The sequence below is a fragment of the Magnolia sinica genome, chromosome 3 (assembly GCF_029962835.1).
Source record: "Magnolia sinica isolate HGM2019 chromosome 3, MsV1, whole genome shotgun sequence".
Classification (NCBI taxonomy): Eukaryota; Viridiplantae; Streptophyta; class Magnoliopsida; order Magnoliales; family Magnoliaceae; genus Magnolia; species Magnolia sinica.
In genome coordinates, this window is record NC_080575.1 from 118671218 (window position 1) to 118685314 (window position 14097).

The 14097-nt window shown below is 41.3% G+C and overlaps 1 protein-coding gene across 1 annotated transcript; it reads left to right on the plus strand.

Moving 5' to 3' along the window:
* Positions 1-708: 708 nt before the first annotated feature.
* Positions 709-1492, plus strand: LOC131240947 (pathogenesis-related protein PRB1-3-like). The gene has a single exon (XM_058239507.1). The coding sequence runs from the start codon at positions 861-863 to the stop codon at positions 1371-1373; it is 513 nt and encodes a 170-aa protein (XP_058095490.1). The 5' UTR covers positions 709-860; the 3' UTR covers positions 1374-1492.
* Positions 1493-14097: the final 12605 nt, after the last annotated feature.

Genomic DNA, 14097 nt, shown 5'->3' on the forward strand with positions numbered 1-14097 from the left:
GAACTTCACAGTTGGACAATCCTAGCCGTCCAACTAACTGACCTTCTCCCTGGTGTAAATTGTCAACCATTCTCGTTTCAACTGTTAGTTTGCAGGCCACAGCAAGAACTGTTTGTATAAGATTTTGTGGGCCACCATTTTTTCGGTTTTCCCTATTTTCTAAAAATAAAACTAGTCTCAAATCATTTTCCATGTAACTCCCATTTCTTACATTTTCTATTTTACATGAAAAGACCTTTTGATCATAGCCTTTCAGCCATCACTTGGCCCATGGTAAGGTGACAATTGGCCAGGCTAGGGCTGGGCCAAGGTTAGCTCTGGCAAGCCCTGGTCCTACCCCTAACAGCAAAGAGTAACACGATCGAAGGTTTGAAAATAATTCAAATCTAAGATATTTCTGCAGTCTCCCCTCCATCCACAGCGGGTCTCATCGTATAATTAATTTTGATAAGAAGAAAATGACTCTGAAAAGCCTGGGTCCCAGTCCTCGCCAGCAATTTTAAGAACCCAAGAGCTGGGCCACCCTTAGCTCATGGGCAAAACATCTGGAATCTCCCCAAGAATCAGAATCATCATGCAAATGATTAGTAACATGTTCCAAGACATTTAAGTAATCAAGCCATTCCTCTTCCACATTCAGTAACATGTTTTCAGCCTCGGATTTAGGAGAAACACATGACATTACTCATATACCTTTTAATCTCTCTCTCTCTCTCTCTCTAAACAAATACACATTTTTCTAATACCCATTTGGCATTCCATCTCTATATAAGCCCTTCTTAACTACTTGAGATTTCCATCCCTCTTAGATTTTTTTCAAAGAAAAACCAACTTCTCATTCCATTCCATCTCCATCATCAATGTCTACTACTACCAAGTCTCTTCCATGTCTGCTCTTAGCTACATGCATCCTCTTCTCTCTGCTCCTCCCCACCATGGCCATGACAGCAAAACCAATGTCCAATATTGAGCAATTTCTCATCCCACATAACATGGTTAGAGCACGACAAGGCCTTCCTCCGCTCAAATGGAGTTTCTATCTCGCAAACTTTGCAAAATCGTATGCTAAGCAAAGGAGAGGCGACTGTGCATTGATTCATTCGAGCGGGGACTTGGGAGAGAACATCTTCTGGGGGAAAGGAAAGCAATGGACACCATCTGATGCAGTCGCTGCATGGGCTGCCGAGAAGTCCTTCTACAGTTACCAGTCCAATACATGCTTGCAAAACAAGGACTGCTTGCACTACACACAGATGGTCTGGAGGGCCACCACAATGGTTGGTTGTGCGCGGATCGAATGTAGGAGTGGAGATACATTCATTACATGCAATTACTATCCTCATGGGAATGTCATAGGTCAAAGGCCATACTGAGGAAGCGTTTTTTTTTTCCTTCTTCTTTTGAATTAGGGGATGTCGTTTCTGTTGATGTTTGGATGCTCTGTAAATCGAATTTGGTGTTTGGTTTTCAATGGAGAATCTTTGTTTATCTTTCCAGCTGTGTTGGTTGATGTGGATTTCGTTATGAAATGGGCCTAATTAGTCCTTGCTTTGAAGGTAAATGCTATGATACCACTGCCTTCAAGTTGGTAGTAAGTAATGTAACAACGTCCAGTTGCCTATCCACCTCAGGGCCCACGGTATAGACGGTTCAGATTGTCTATCCAGGCAGCCACTGGGCCCATCCGGCATGGGCAAACAGGGACCTCAAACGAGATGGGAATCAATACACTTGAAATTAACGAGTTTCAATATGAAATCCTTCTTAAAAGGACATATCACCGTCCATTACATGAACTCAACACACTGCAAAATTAGGAATATGGAGGACAAGATGAGTACAAATATTTACCAAATAATAATAATAAAAAAGAATGATCCAATGCATATTAAGATGTGCCTACACCCGGGCCCCACCCAATTCTCGAGTTGTTCTGATTGTATTGTCCTAATACCCTGTCTTTTGCTTATTTATTTATTTCCTGTTGATGGTGGACCATCATATATATATATATATATATATGGTAAACCTCCACTTGAAGGTTCTTGGTGGGTAGCTTGGATCATCAGCTGGTCAAGGTGGATTTGCTGCATGGGGCAGTCCAAAGGTGGGCCCAAACATTAGATTCTCCAGATAGGTGGGGCCGAAATGTCATGTAGACACATCAGTTGATAGGCCATCACACAATTGACGGTTTCATGAATTTATTTATTTTTTAAAAGTAAAACCTTTACAAATCACATTATTTCTTTCTTTGGCCCTATCTAGGGTGGCAAATGGGCCATCGGGCCCAAGCATGTCCCAGTATAACATTGGTGCTAAGCACCTAACACAGGCCCACCCCTTCCCATCCCATCCCAGTATAACATATGCATTCTACCAACGTTCTAAGTATTGCCCAAACTAGTACATATCACCTGATATATACCGGCTTCGTACATGAACAATACGCCTGAAATACGGGGCGATACGACGGGATTTTGACGGTGATTCATGTATACCATACACAAATATCGGTTTTAAATCCTTTCACCTTACCAACTTTAATAAGTAGGGCTTTTCCGATCACCGAGATTTTTGGCGTACTCAACTACAAAACCAGACTCGTCAATTACCAGAACCAAATTTCAGGCCGAGTCCAACACATGCGGCTGGACACCGGTTGGGTTGGTCCAGCCCACCGCACTTTCCTCTTCTCTACTTAATTGGTCAAAACTCAAGAAAATCAGGACTTAAAAACCGTACAAACTCAGGAAAAAGAAATAATCAACAAACTGGACTGACTTCTCACAACTCGGCATTATTTATATATTTAGGGCCTGTTAGGGAGTGCGGATTTGGAACCCCTGGATTCAGAACTCCTTGTATTTGAAATCCTCCTGTTGTATTTGACACCTTAGATTCAGAATTCTCTATGATTCAAAAGTAGCTATGTATAGCATATCTATATGGGTTTGAATTTAATTATTAAATCAACTTTAATATCTCTAATTAATGTACGTTTGTAATGTTTGACACAATGGTTGTAATAAGCCCATTGAAGTATGCACTTTGCCCAAAACTAATGAAATTCAAATCTTGGATGAGTTACAAGCAGAAGATTACATCCAAGTCACTAACCAACAATTTAAAGTAATTACAGTGATGCAAGGGATAATCCGATTCTTTTGGAATATCATCAGTAGGCATTAATAGCCACATGCAACTGTGAAAGGATTTTAGTAGATGTAATCCAAGTTCTCACCTTGGATTTCAATCTCCTGGATATTGAAACCCTCAATTACTTTAGGGTGCCAAGCATGATTTGAAATCACCTCATAACCCCCCTCCCAATGGTGCCAAACGACTCGTTATATTTATAACAGGTTTGCTAAGCGCACACTCGGTCAAGGCGTCCTTGTTCTTGCTCGGTGGTAGACTCTCAGGAGTTCGGTCAAGGGTTCGAGTACCCATAGGTGGTGAAATTCTACTAGCGTGAGTGTGCGGGGTGTGTGCGCGCGTGTGTAAAAAAAAGAAAAGAAAAAAAGGTTTGCTAAGCGCACACCGGTATGCAATAAAGTTCATATACATGACACAAATGTGCTAGCATGGCACATACTTAGGAGATCTAATCTATCCATCGGGTTGGTCCGACCTCTTACCTGTTTATCCAAAAATAAAATATTATCCAATGAGCATTAATTTAGGTCCTAATATTGGAAATAGAGGGATGCGTTAGAAAACGCCAGACAAGTTTTTTAGAATTGTACATTTGTTTTGTAAACTGCGGCCCACCTGACGAGTGTATCAACCTTATTCTTGGGCTATGGCATTAATATAGTGGTGCCATTCTGTTGGATGGACTGGATTATCTACCTATTGTGCCATGCTGGAACATGTTTGGCGTGTGCATCAGCTTTTCTTGAACTCAGTCCGGGCTTAGCAAAGCTCTACTTAAAAATAGGTAGAAATACTGAAAAAATTCAGGAAATTTTATACGGAGAAACTCGCCGAGTTTTTAAACTCTGATTATCGGTATTCATCAGGTTGGACCCACCATTATATAGTCACCATCTAAGCCACATGTGCACAAAAGAAACGAACAGTTTAAAATAATCGACGACTATCCACGTTCGATGTGCAACTCTGGCCCACCAGATGACCGGACAGGTCTTTCTCGGGCAGATACATTCCTAAGATTGAAAATGCCATTAGTTTAGTAAAACTTAATTAAGGTGGGTACATATTGCACAGATGTATGGTGATCCCGACAGTGGCCCACCACATCTGGTCCGAAAATCAAATGGGTTACACTTGTACCAGTTAGCTAATGCACACGCCAGCGTGGCACACAGGTGAAATATCCAAGCCATCCATCATGGGTGCACTAAGTTAGTGTGTCAGATAATAGAAATAAGTGGACGGGTTTCAGAACTTGCAGATTTTTTTCACAGCTATACGTTTGTTCAATTAATTGTGGACCAACTTGATTCTTGGGGTGGGAAATCTAAAAGGTGGCACCCTTCTGATGGATGGCTTGGATATTACACCTGATTACCACGCTGGCATATTGAGTGACAAATGCATTAGCTGACTTGTACACGTGTGGATTTATCCAAGCTCTTTTTCCCGTTGGCTGGGGACCATTGCTAATTTTGGACGATGGTATATTTGGTGGGTCCCAATGGGCGTTTTCGATTAAGGTACATTTGGTGAGTTCGTGGATGATCAGGTAGTTCCCAGGTCCTAACAACCTAATGGTGGTTATCAAAGGATGGTTAAAAGGAAAATTATCATCAGTTCACATTCAAATAAAGGCATCAGAGGGTTAAGATCATCAAATCAATGTGATTCTCAGATTACAATCCATCCACGATGACTTGGACGGTTTGGATTGGCTAAAAAACGTGCCATGTATATCATGGATGAGTAGCCAAATTTTGGTAAACGCATATTTTAGTTTACTCATACTCTCATGTATCTTTCTCGTCCTTCGTACAAACAGCGTATTTTTTATTTTTCAATGTACAGTGGACAGCTTTTTTTTTTTTTTTACAAGGACATTCAGCTTTTTGGAGGGTTCATTCGTGGGCCCATCTAGCTGGATGGCCAGATAATCTGAACCTTCCATGGGGTGGGCCACCATCAACCCCTGCAAAAGGCGGGTTGCACCATGAAGATCTCGATGGGCAAAAACCAAAACATCGATTCATCATGGGACCTACGCCGTCAAAATCAGCGGACATCCAATGGTCTGAGTGAATGTACAGGTGTGACAAATCTAACGCGTGGATCAATCCCATTTTTTACCTAATTGATCTTCCTGCTGTGGCCCAGATTTTACACGGTTCAGATGTTCCACATGAGTAAAAATTTGGCTCAATAGAAACTGCCGTATGACAAAGTTCGCATACAACATACCGAACTCAAAATGCCTTATGATTACTTGCATGATGGATAAAACATTCAGACCTTTCTCCTCACAAACCATTTTCAATACATGAAAAAATGATTAGTTGCATGTTCCAACGTACCTGACTCATTCACCTACCACATTCTCAAGACCTGTTTTCAGCCATTGATTTCGCAAATGCCCACATGCCATGATTCGAATCTTCTACCCCATTTTAATCCAATTAATGTATTTTAATCCCACCCCAAAATTCCATTAACCTCTATATATATAACATCCACACATACAACCTAATTCAACCATCATACATTACCAAGACAAATCAAGACCTTTCATTCCATTCCATCTCCATCAATGGCCACCACCAACTCCCTTTCATGCATGTTATTGCTAACCTTCTTTCTCCTTTCCACTATCTTGCGTCCCGCCACTGCGGCCCACAGCCAAAACCAGATCACAGCCACACAATTCCTTGGCCCCCACAATAAGGTTCGAGTGCAACATGGCGTACCTCAAATCAAATGGAGCAGTAAGTTAGCGAATTTCGCTAAGTGGTATGCGAACCAAAGGAGGGGAGACGGTGCACTGATTCATTCAAATGGTGACTTGGGTGAGAACATCTTCTGGGGTAAGGGGAAGAGTTGGATGCCATCTGATGCGATCGCCGCGTGGGCCGCTGAGGAGTCCTTCTATGACTACAAGTCCAATAAGTGTATGGAAAACAAGGACTGTTTGCACTACACACAGCTGGTTTGGAAGACTACGGAGATGGTTGGGTGTGCTAAGATCATATGCAGGAGTGGGGATTCATATATCACTTGCAATTACTATCCTCATGGCAATATCATTGGAGAAAGGCCGTACTGACCCTCGATTTGCTTGCTGATATGGTGCATTTGTGCATGATCCAGGACATTCATCAGGTGGGCCCCTCTACAAAAGTGTCCCAGCGAAAAATAAAATAAAATAAAATTGGTTGGCTTACTGGTCAAGTGGTCCACACCTCTGCAATATTATATGCGTAGATTGGCTATTGCTTTCTAAATAGTCGTTCTTACTGAGATCCAACTGATCCAACATGATGGAACACTTGGATTTTTGGGATAAGGAATATACAACGTAGGGCCCATTTTGATGAAGATCCTGGACACGGCACATGCGTGCCACGTTGGCACGTGTGATATGTTGCTGCAAATATAGCGATACCATTTTCGTGAATTATCTAGTTATTTCAGATGTTCTTGTCCCTTCTCTTTGGTTTTGTATTGTTTTCTAAATATTAATGAATACTTTGGTTCTTTTTCCGCCGAGGGATGACTACTTGAAGCATGTGACAATGTAGCACACGTGTGTGTGAGATCAAGATGTTCAATGGGTGGCATCACCATATATGTGTCATGGCCTGAAAATCAGTCCGCCAAATGTGAACTGTGGTCAGGCGTTCAAAGCATTCCTTTTTTTTTTTTGTCATGTGGGTGTGACACTTCCATGTGCATGAAGATATTACACTGACAGACGGCCCTGATTGTCTGATTGATGGTCATCAAATGGGAGGTGAAACATAAAATGGTCAGTAGCAGGATAATTCAAGAGGAGAGATCCGATGGTTAAGATTGTCTGGATTGTCATGATTTTGCACTATGATACATGCACAATCTCGCTGTGATTTGGATGGTCTGGAATTAAAACATGTATGCGGAGATGCCACAATTCTTTGCGGAATCTAATCCTTTACAAGTAAAACACCCTAGCTATGTGGGGCCCATGGTGTTGTGCGTGTGACATCCACTCCGTCCATCAGGTGCGCCTACTCATGTTCATGGTGCATCCGAAAAAACTATCCCAGTACAAAGCTCAGGTGAGCCTGGAGATGGGGGGAAATTGAAAAAATCAAGCTTTATATCTCTAAGTTCACATCGTGTGGTCCACCAAGGCCCCGGATACACAAACCTACGGTTGACAATCCTTCCCCGTTGTTTCCATGTGGTGTGGCCCACTTGAGTTGTGGATCGAGCTGATTTTTAGCGAACCTAACATCAAGAGGCACGCCTGATGGAGGTGGATGTGGATGCCACACACAGGACACAGCACTGTTACCCCATAGACCACACGTGTTATACCCGCTGCACACAATATCTGTTGGAGAGGATTTTTGGTCTAGTCCTTACTTTGGGACATGACTGGTTGTAGTTCATCATTTCCAAAATGGTGGTGACTCATCCTCCTTACACGTGACACACGTGCGCAATCCAGACCGTTCAAATTGGTGGGGCACATTGTGAATGGACATAAGCCTAAACAGAAACACTGAACGGACAATCCTAATCGTCCAATTTGTGACTATCAAGTGGATGGTTAAAGGTAGCAAGCCCAGATTCAACAAGAAAATCAGATCATAGAAGTGGTGCAGGTGCCAATTACATGCGGCCGCAAGTTCATTTCCAACCGTACATCTTTCTCATAGAAGTGGCCTGATTTAACGGTTGGCACCACCTAAGTAGTGTGACCTAGTTATTGAACAGATGCATCATGTTAACACGTGTGCCACGATTAACCTCTTCAATCTATCCTTGAGTGTAATTAGGGTCGGCAACTCCCCAGGCTAGGGCCGAATCAAGGTTGGGCCCTGTCTGGCCCTAGCGCCCTGTGCCCTGGCATTGACCAGTTTAGAAGATCCTGGCCGTCGCTTTACAGGATAGGATTGACCAGGGCGGGCCCTTTGAGAAGAAGATTTAAATGATCGAGGACTTGAATGGTCCAATCTAGACCGGACACGAGGCCTAGATTTCAAACCTGGGCCGAGCTTAGAGACAAGCCCTGCAGGACCGGGCCGAACCACTTCGCCCATTGGCATCCTTAAAGATAATGGACTTGATTTCTTCTGTGGTGCAACTCCCGTAAGAAGCCATCAGAATGGGTTATGGATGAAACAGATCTGGGATCATTCATGAATTGCGACACTGTGTTTGTTTTATGACTTTTCAAAAAGAGGCTGACCAGGTAATAAGGTGGGCCGCATAGAACCATTCATCAGGTGGGCCCACTATATTTGCTATGTGGGACCTATAATTATAGGGAATGAGATCGCACTGTGGGTTCCAATGCGTGTGATCCAAACCATTCACTGGGCAGGAGTAAGAGTGAGTATGCTCTGGCTCAAAAATCACTCGTAAACTCAAGAGGCCAGCCACACTTGGATAAAATAAAAATAAAAATGGACGGTTATAGAAAGATGACCAAATGTTCCATGGTCTACCCTCACGGAGCTGTTAACCTTCCGAGCACCTGCACAATGGAAGGAAGGCAATGGAGACCCTGGCTAGAGCAAGAACCCTTCGATTCCAAAGTTAGGCTAGGAATTTGGGTCTAATAGTGTAGAGGGGCTCAGGGTGAGAGATTTTGCATACCTATTCCTGTAAGTGGGTCCCTTATTTATAGTGTTCATAGGATAGGGTGGCCCGTAATCTTAGGCACAATCTCAGCTATTAGGCGAGATATGCGTGAATGGTGAATGTTATTGGTTACCCTAGAATCATGCGTTGGGCAATTACTTTCGTCGTGCGTTATTAGGAGGGGGTCTTGTGCCAAGCTGATCTGGTCGACCGAAAACGGTTTTGAGCTGAGCTCATCTAAGTCGAGCTCTGTTGAACAACTGAGGGCAACTTGGACCGAGCTTACCAGAGCTCGGCTCTATTGTTAAGTCGAAGATGTCCCGAGCTGATTCAATCACGACCAAATCAATCCAAATTATGGCTCGAACCAGATCTCTCGTCGGCTCTAGCTGTTCTTCGATGGTTCTTTGTTCATGTCAGGTTATCCAGTTCCTACCAAGTGTGAGTGAACAAAAACTTGGGACCATATCCTGCTGAGGGCTATGTTTGCGAAAGTGGGCGTTAGCTTCATGTCAATTTTCCTAGATAAAGTGTTTCGGGGACAAACCTTCATCGGGCCGAGTTGACCTTGAAGGTGGTCGAATTATATTTTTCCATAGCAGTATACATTCATTTAAGTCCTACTTGATGAGTAGACCAGCCTATTAATGGCCAAGGGGTATCATTTTGCACTACACCGGATAAGATGCCCCAAGATCGCACGTATGTGCCATGTTGGCACGTGTGCTGCAAAGCATGAATGTGCACCTGGCACATCCATGATGGGCACTGCCCCATGAACGTACGAAGATCTGCCTATCTGAAATCAGCCAAATACTTTGGCCATTACTCATACATGGCGTGACCCACTTGATGAATGAGTCGGATCTTTCACTCATACGCAACATCACCACGTGTGAACATGGCAGAATTCAAACCGCTACTCTCGCGATTGGCTATTGTAGTTATTATTCTAAAAGATGAGGTTTGTCTTTGGTGGGTCCCTCCATGCATGTTCCATATTTAAAAAGCAGGCACTCATTACGGGTCATACGCTGCCACAATATCAAATTACTCCCTTAAATAGTAATATAATACCATCATGGGGCTCATCTAGCTGCATGGCCAGATGATCACATCTTTGGCCATTTTTCTCGTTTAACCATATCCAGTGGAAGGCTGTTAATCCTAAGGATAAGATTTTTCAACTGAGTGATATTTGTACATTTGTCCATCAAGAGAAGGGTCCATCAGATTGACGGCCCAGATTATTCATCCACATCTAAGGGGGCCACATCATGTGTTGACGAACCAATGGTAAAGGAAAGGGGCCTCTAGTTCCACTTCTTGATGCCAACGCCATCTGATTGGTATTAGGCTGTGCTTGGGCTTGACTTGGTTCTAGGAGGTTGTAAATAAAGGTAAATGGAAAATGGAATTAGAGATAAATTATTTAAGAGCAAATAACATATGGAATTGTGTTTGGATGGGACTAAATGAAATGCATTTGAAATTCAAATATTCGGTTTAAATGAAAGTAAATGGAAGTAATTGGAATGCGTTTTACTATCCTGACTTAGCGTTTGTAGGTGATATTAATAATTATAATAAGCCTATTGAAATGTATATTTTAGTAAAAAAATGAGAAAGTTCCAAGTCTTAGTTATTATAAAGATCACAAACAAGTAACTTGGCAACATTTTTTAGTCACTTATTTAAATAGTTATTCTTTAGACTGTTTAAATCATTCTTTTGATATGATTTTAATAATGTAGCCATAATTGAATTGTTTTAGAATATCATTAACATGACATGAATGTCGCGTTACCTTTGCTAAGACGTGCGAATCTCAAAGGAATTCAAAAAGGCATTTCTTCTCATTTGTTTTCAAATCCTCTCTGGTAAAGAGGAATTCATTTGTATACATATTTACTCCATTTCATTTTATTTACCCGCAATTACTCCCATCTAAACGTACTTCAACTATCATTTACTTCCATTTACTTTCAATTCCATTCATATACCTCCATTTACTTCCATCCAAATGGCCATACCTCTATCACCATCTAAACAATGAGGCATTTGCAATTGCAACACGCTTGATAGTCGGAAGGGCTATGTATTAATTGAGGTCGTCCATCTGCTGGGACCTATCATGGGTGGCATATATCTCAAAATCGTTCCATTGGACAATCGTATCCATCAATTTTCTTCACTTCCCAGCACTGAATATTCAGTAACCATTTTGTTTCTTACCTTCTCTTTGAACTTGACCGATCATACGGCTAAGATCATTCTATATGCATCTCGAAATATTTGTCATCTGGAGTAGATCTAACTAAATGGACGGCCCATAATGACAACATCATCATACACGTGTAGTAAGGAGAGAGACCTTACCTCATTCCCATTCTCCACGCTCTACCTTATCATCTCCCGTACCACAGAAGGCAATATGTACGTACGGGAGAATGCATTCGGACATCCCTCGTCGCAAAAGCATGCCAATTCATCCAAATGACTAGTCTCATTTGCATGTGACAATGGAACCGACTCATTCTCATTCCACATTCTCAAAACGTGTTTTCAGCCATCGATTTTGGAAGTGTCCACCTGCCATGATTCAATCATTCCGACCCCATTTCAATCCAACATCTAGTATTCTAATATCACCCCAAAAAATGCCATAAACCCCACACAAACAAGCTAATGTGACAATCACTCCCCAAATAAATTCAAGCCATTTATTCCATTCAACCTCTATCCATGGCCACCACCGGGTACCTTTCATGTGCGTTATTCGCCACCTTCTTTCTCCTTTTCTCTCTACTTTGTTCCGCTATGGCAATAGCCCGGATAATGATCATAAAATTCCTCGACCCACACATCAATGCTAGACCGCAACACCACATTCCTTCTCAAATCGGATACCAAGTTAGCAAAATTCGCCAACCAAAGGAGGGGTGATTGTGCACTAATTCATTCAACTAATGACCTGGGAGATCAAGAATGGAGAGAAATTTTAGGGTTAAAGTTATGGTCCCTCCTCTCTATTTATAGATGAAAATGATAAGTTCGCCCGAGCAATATATACATCCTTGTATGCTCGCACATTAATTCTAACATTTGCCCTCTATTAGAAGGACAAACAAGATGTTGTCTTTGTAAAGGCATTGGCTAGTTGATCGTTGGGACAAAGTGAGGCATATAGACAACTTCAGTTGACAATTTCTCATGAATAAAGTGATAATCTATTTTAATATGTTTTATTCATTTATGTGAGGTTGAGTTGGTGATAATATGTATGACAGCTTGATTATCACAATACAATGAAACATAATATGTAATAATTAAAAAAAAAACTTGAGATTGGATAAGAGTGTTGGAGCCAAAAGATCCCACTGGTGATGTGACCCATGGATTGATATTCAACGAATGACTCTTGGGTCCAATGACCAAAATGAAATCAGTTCGGTAGCCCAATTAACAGAATTTCCCCATTTAATACGGGACTTTGATTATTCTTTGAGGCCCTACCATGATTTCTCGTGGCATGAGGTGAGCCCCACCGTATACGTATCCTGGCTTGAAATTCAGTACTCCTATTTAGAGCTGTGCCTCACGCGTATGTCACATGTGGTCTGTGATCAATTTTTCATACTTCTTTTTTATCATACGCCCACCTGTACGTGTGAACAATTCACAGCAAATAGATTACCCCTGTGAGATTGATGGCCAGAAAATGAAAGGTCAAACACAAAATGGTCAATGTTAGAATTCAACAGGTGAAATCCGTACAATTGGCCGTCCCATTTGAGAATTCGCTGCAGTTATGCACCTATTATCGAGACCATCCAATTTATGGAGCACATTGTGGATGGATCACAGCTCAAAACCACACTGATCGAGCAATACTAACCTTCCAACTGGTGACTATCAAATGGATGGTCAAAAGTATTATAGTAAGTGGTCCAAATTCAGCTGGAGAAATCAGATTGTTATATGATCACCATTTGTAAATTGATCTGTCCTAGGACTCTAGCACTGCTACTTGATGGGAAAATCACATCAATGGCAGCCAAATGCGACTTTCGAGAGGGCCAGACTACCCAATTCTTCTAGAATGGGCGCCATTTGATCGGTTGACGATTCCTTGTGGAAATTGGAGGCCGTGAAACCCCCCCGTCTTGGGAATTAGTAGCTCATGTGTCGGTTGGATGACTTTTCCTGTTATATGACATTTTTATGTGTTATAACAAGCAAAGGAAATATAGGATTTCGTGGAAATCATTACCATTTTTCCAAGTAAAAATTTTTAAGCAGAAGAGATGCGGTGACATCCATCTCGTAAAGAGTAAATGTTCATTTGCTTATGCAATTGCAAGACGCACCTATTTGAAAAGTAGTAGATAATGTAATAAAGTGTTTACATTTGCTTTTCTTCAAAAAAATTAATTTTTTTCCTTTCAAAATGTTCAAAAAAAGATAAAAAGTAAAAAGTTTTCTTTTAATAAAAAGCCTCAAATGAAACTTCTGAAGGAAAAAAGTTTTCCATTTTGTCATATTGCAATCCAAACACCAAACAGTACAATGCAAAGGAAATCCTAAACTTTTCTTTAACAAAACAAACATGTGCAAGTGATTTGCTTCTCTTGATGTTGATGTCCATTTACCTTCATCTTATGTCACATTTCTTTTGTTTACTTTTGATCATTAATCAAGACTCGAAATAGATTCAGATATTTGTTTAGACACTAATCTTGAATCAAGCCCAGATCTAAGCATGGATTTGGACACATACCTAAACTAAACGTGCTTTTTGAAAGGGTTAATTTAGTGATGATTCCAGCAAGTGCATATTTAATCCTCAAAAAATAATTTTCTACATTTTGTTTGTTTATAACATTTTTGTCCCCACGATTAGTAAGGATGTAGACCTTTGGAAATTCAAATGATATAGGAAAACATTTCAAATAAAAGAGGGAGTATTTGGGAAACTAAAAATGTAACTTTTGCCTCTTGAATGGTTCAGATTTCAGTTACAAAGGGCGCACAATGTGCCTTTTTTTTTTTTTTTTTCCTTTCCACCAACAAGATGTGAGTAGCCGGCCCATTTTGCTCTGTGTAGCTAAGGCCACCGGTACTACTAGGAGACATGCAACAAATGCTCTGTAGAGCCCTCCACGCTATACATCTGTTTCTCCTTATCATGTTGAGCTGTGTTAACCAATGACAAAGGCAGTTTCAAAGCTCCGGTAGGCCAAAGAAAATAAAATTTGGGCATGGGTTTGAAATCCATTCCATTCATCAGGTGGGCCTTAGAACATTTTTGGG

What these genes read in the sequence shown, in the direction of transcription:
- LOC131240947 (XM_058239507.1), top strand. Translation starts at nt 861, where the DNA reads ATGTCTACTACTACCAAGTCTCTTCCATGTCTGCTCTTAGCTACATGC.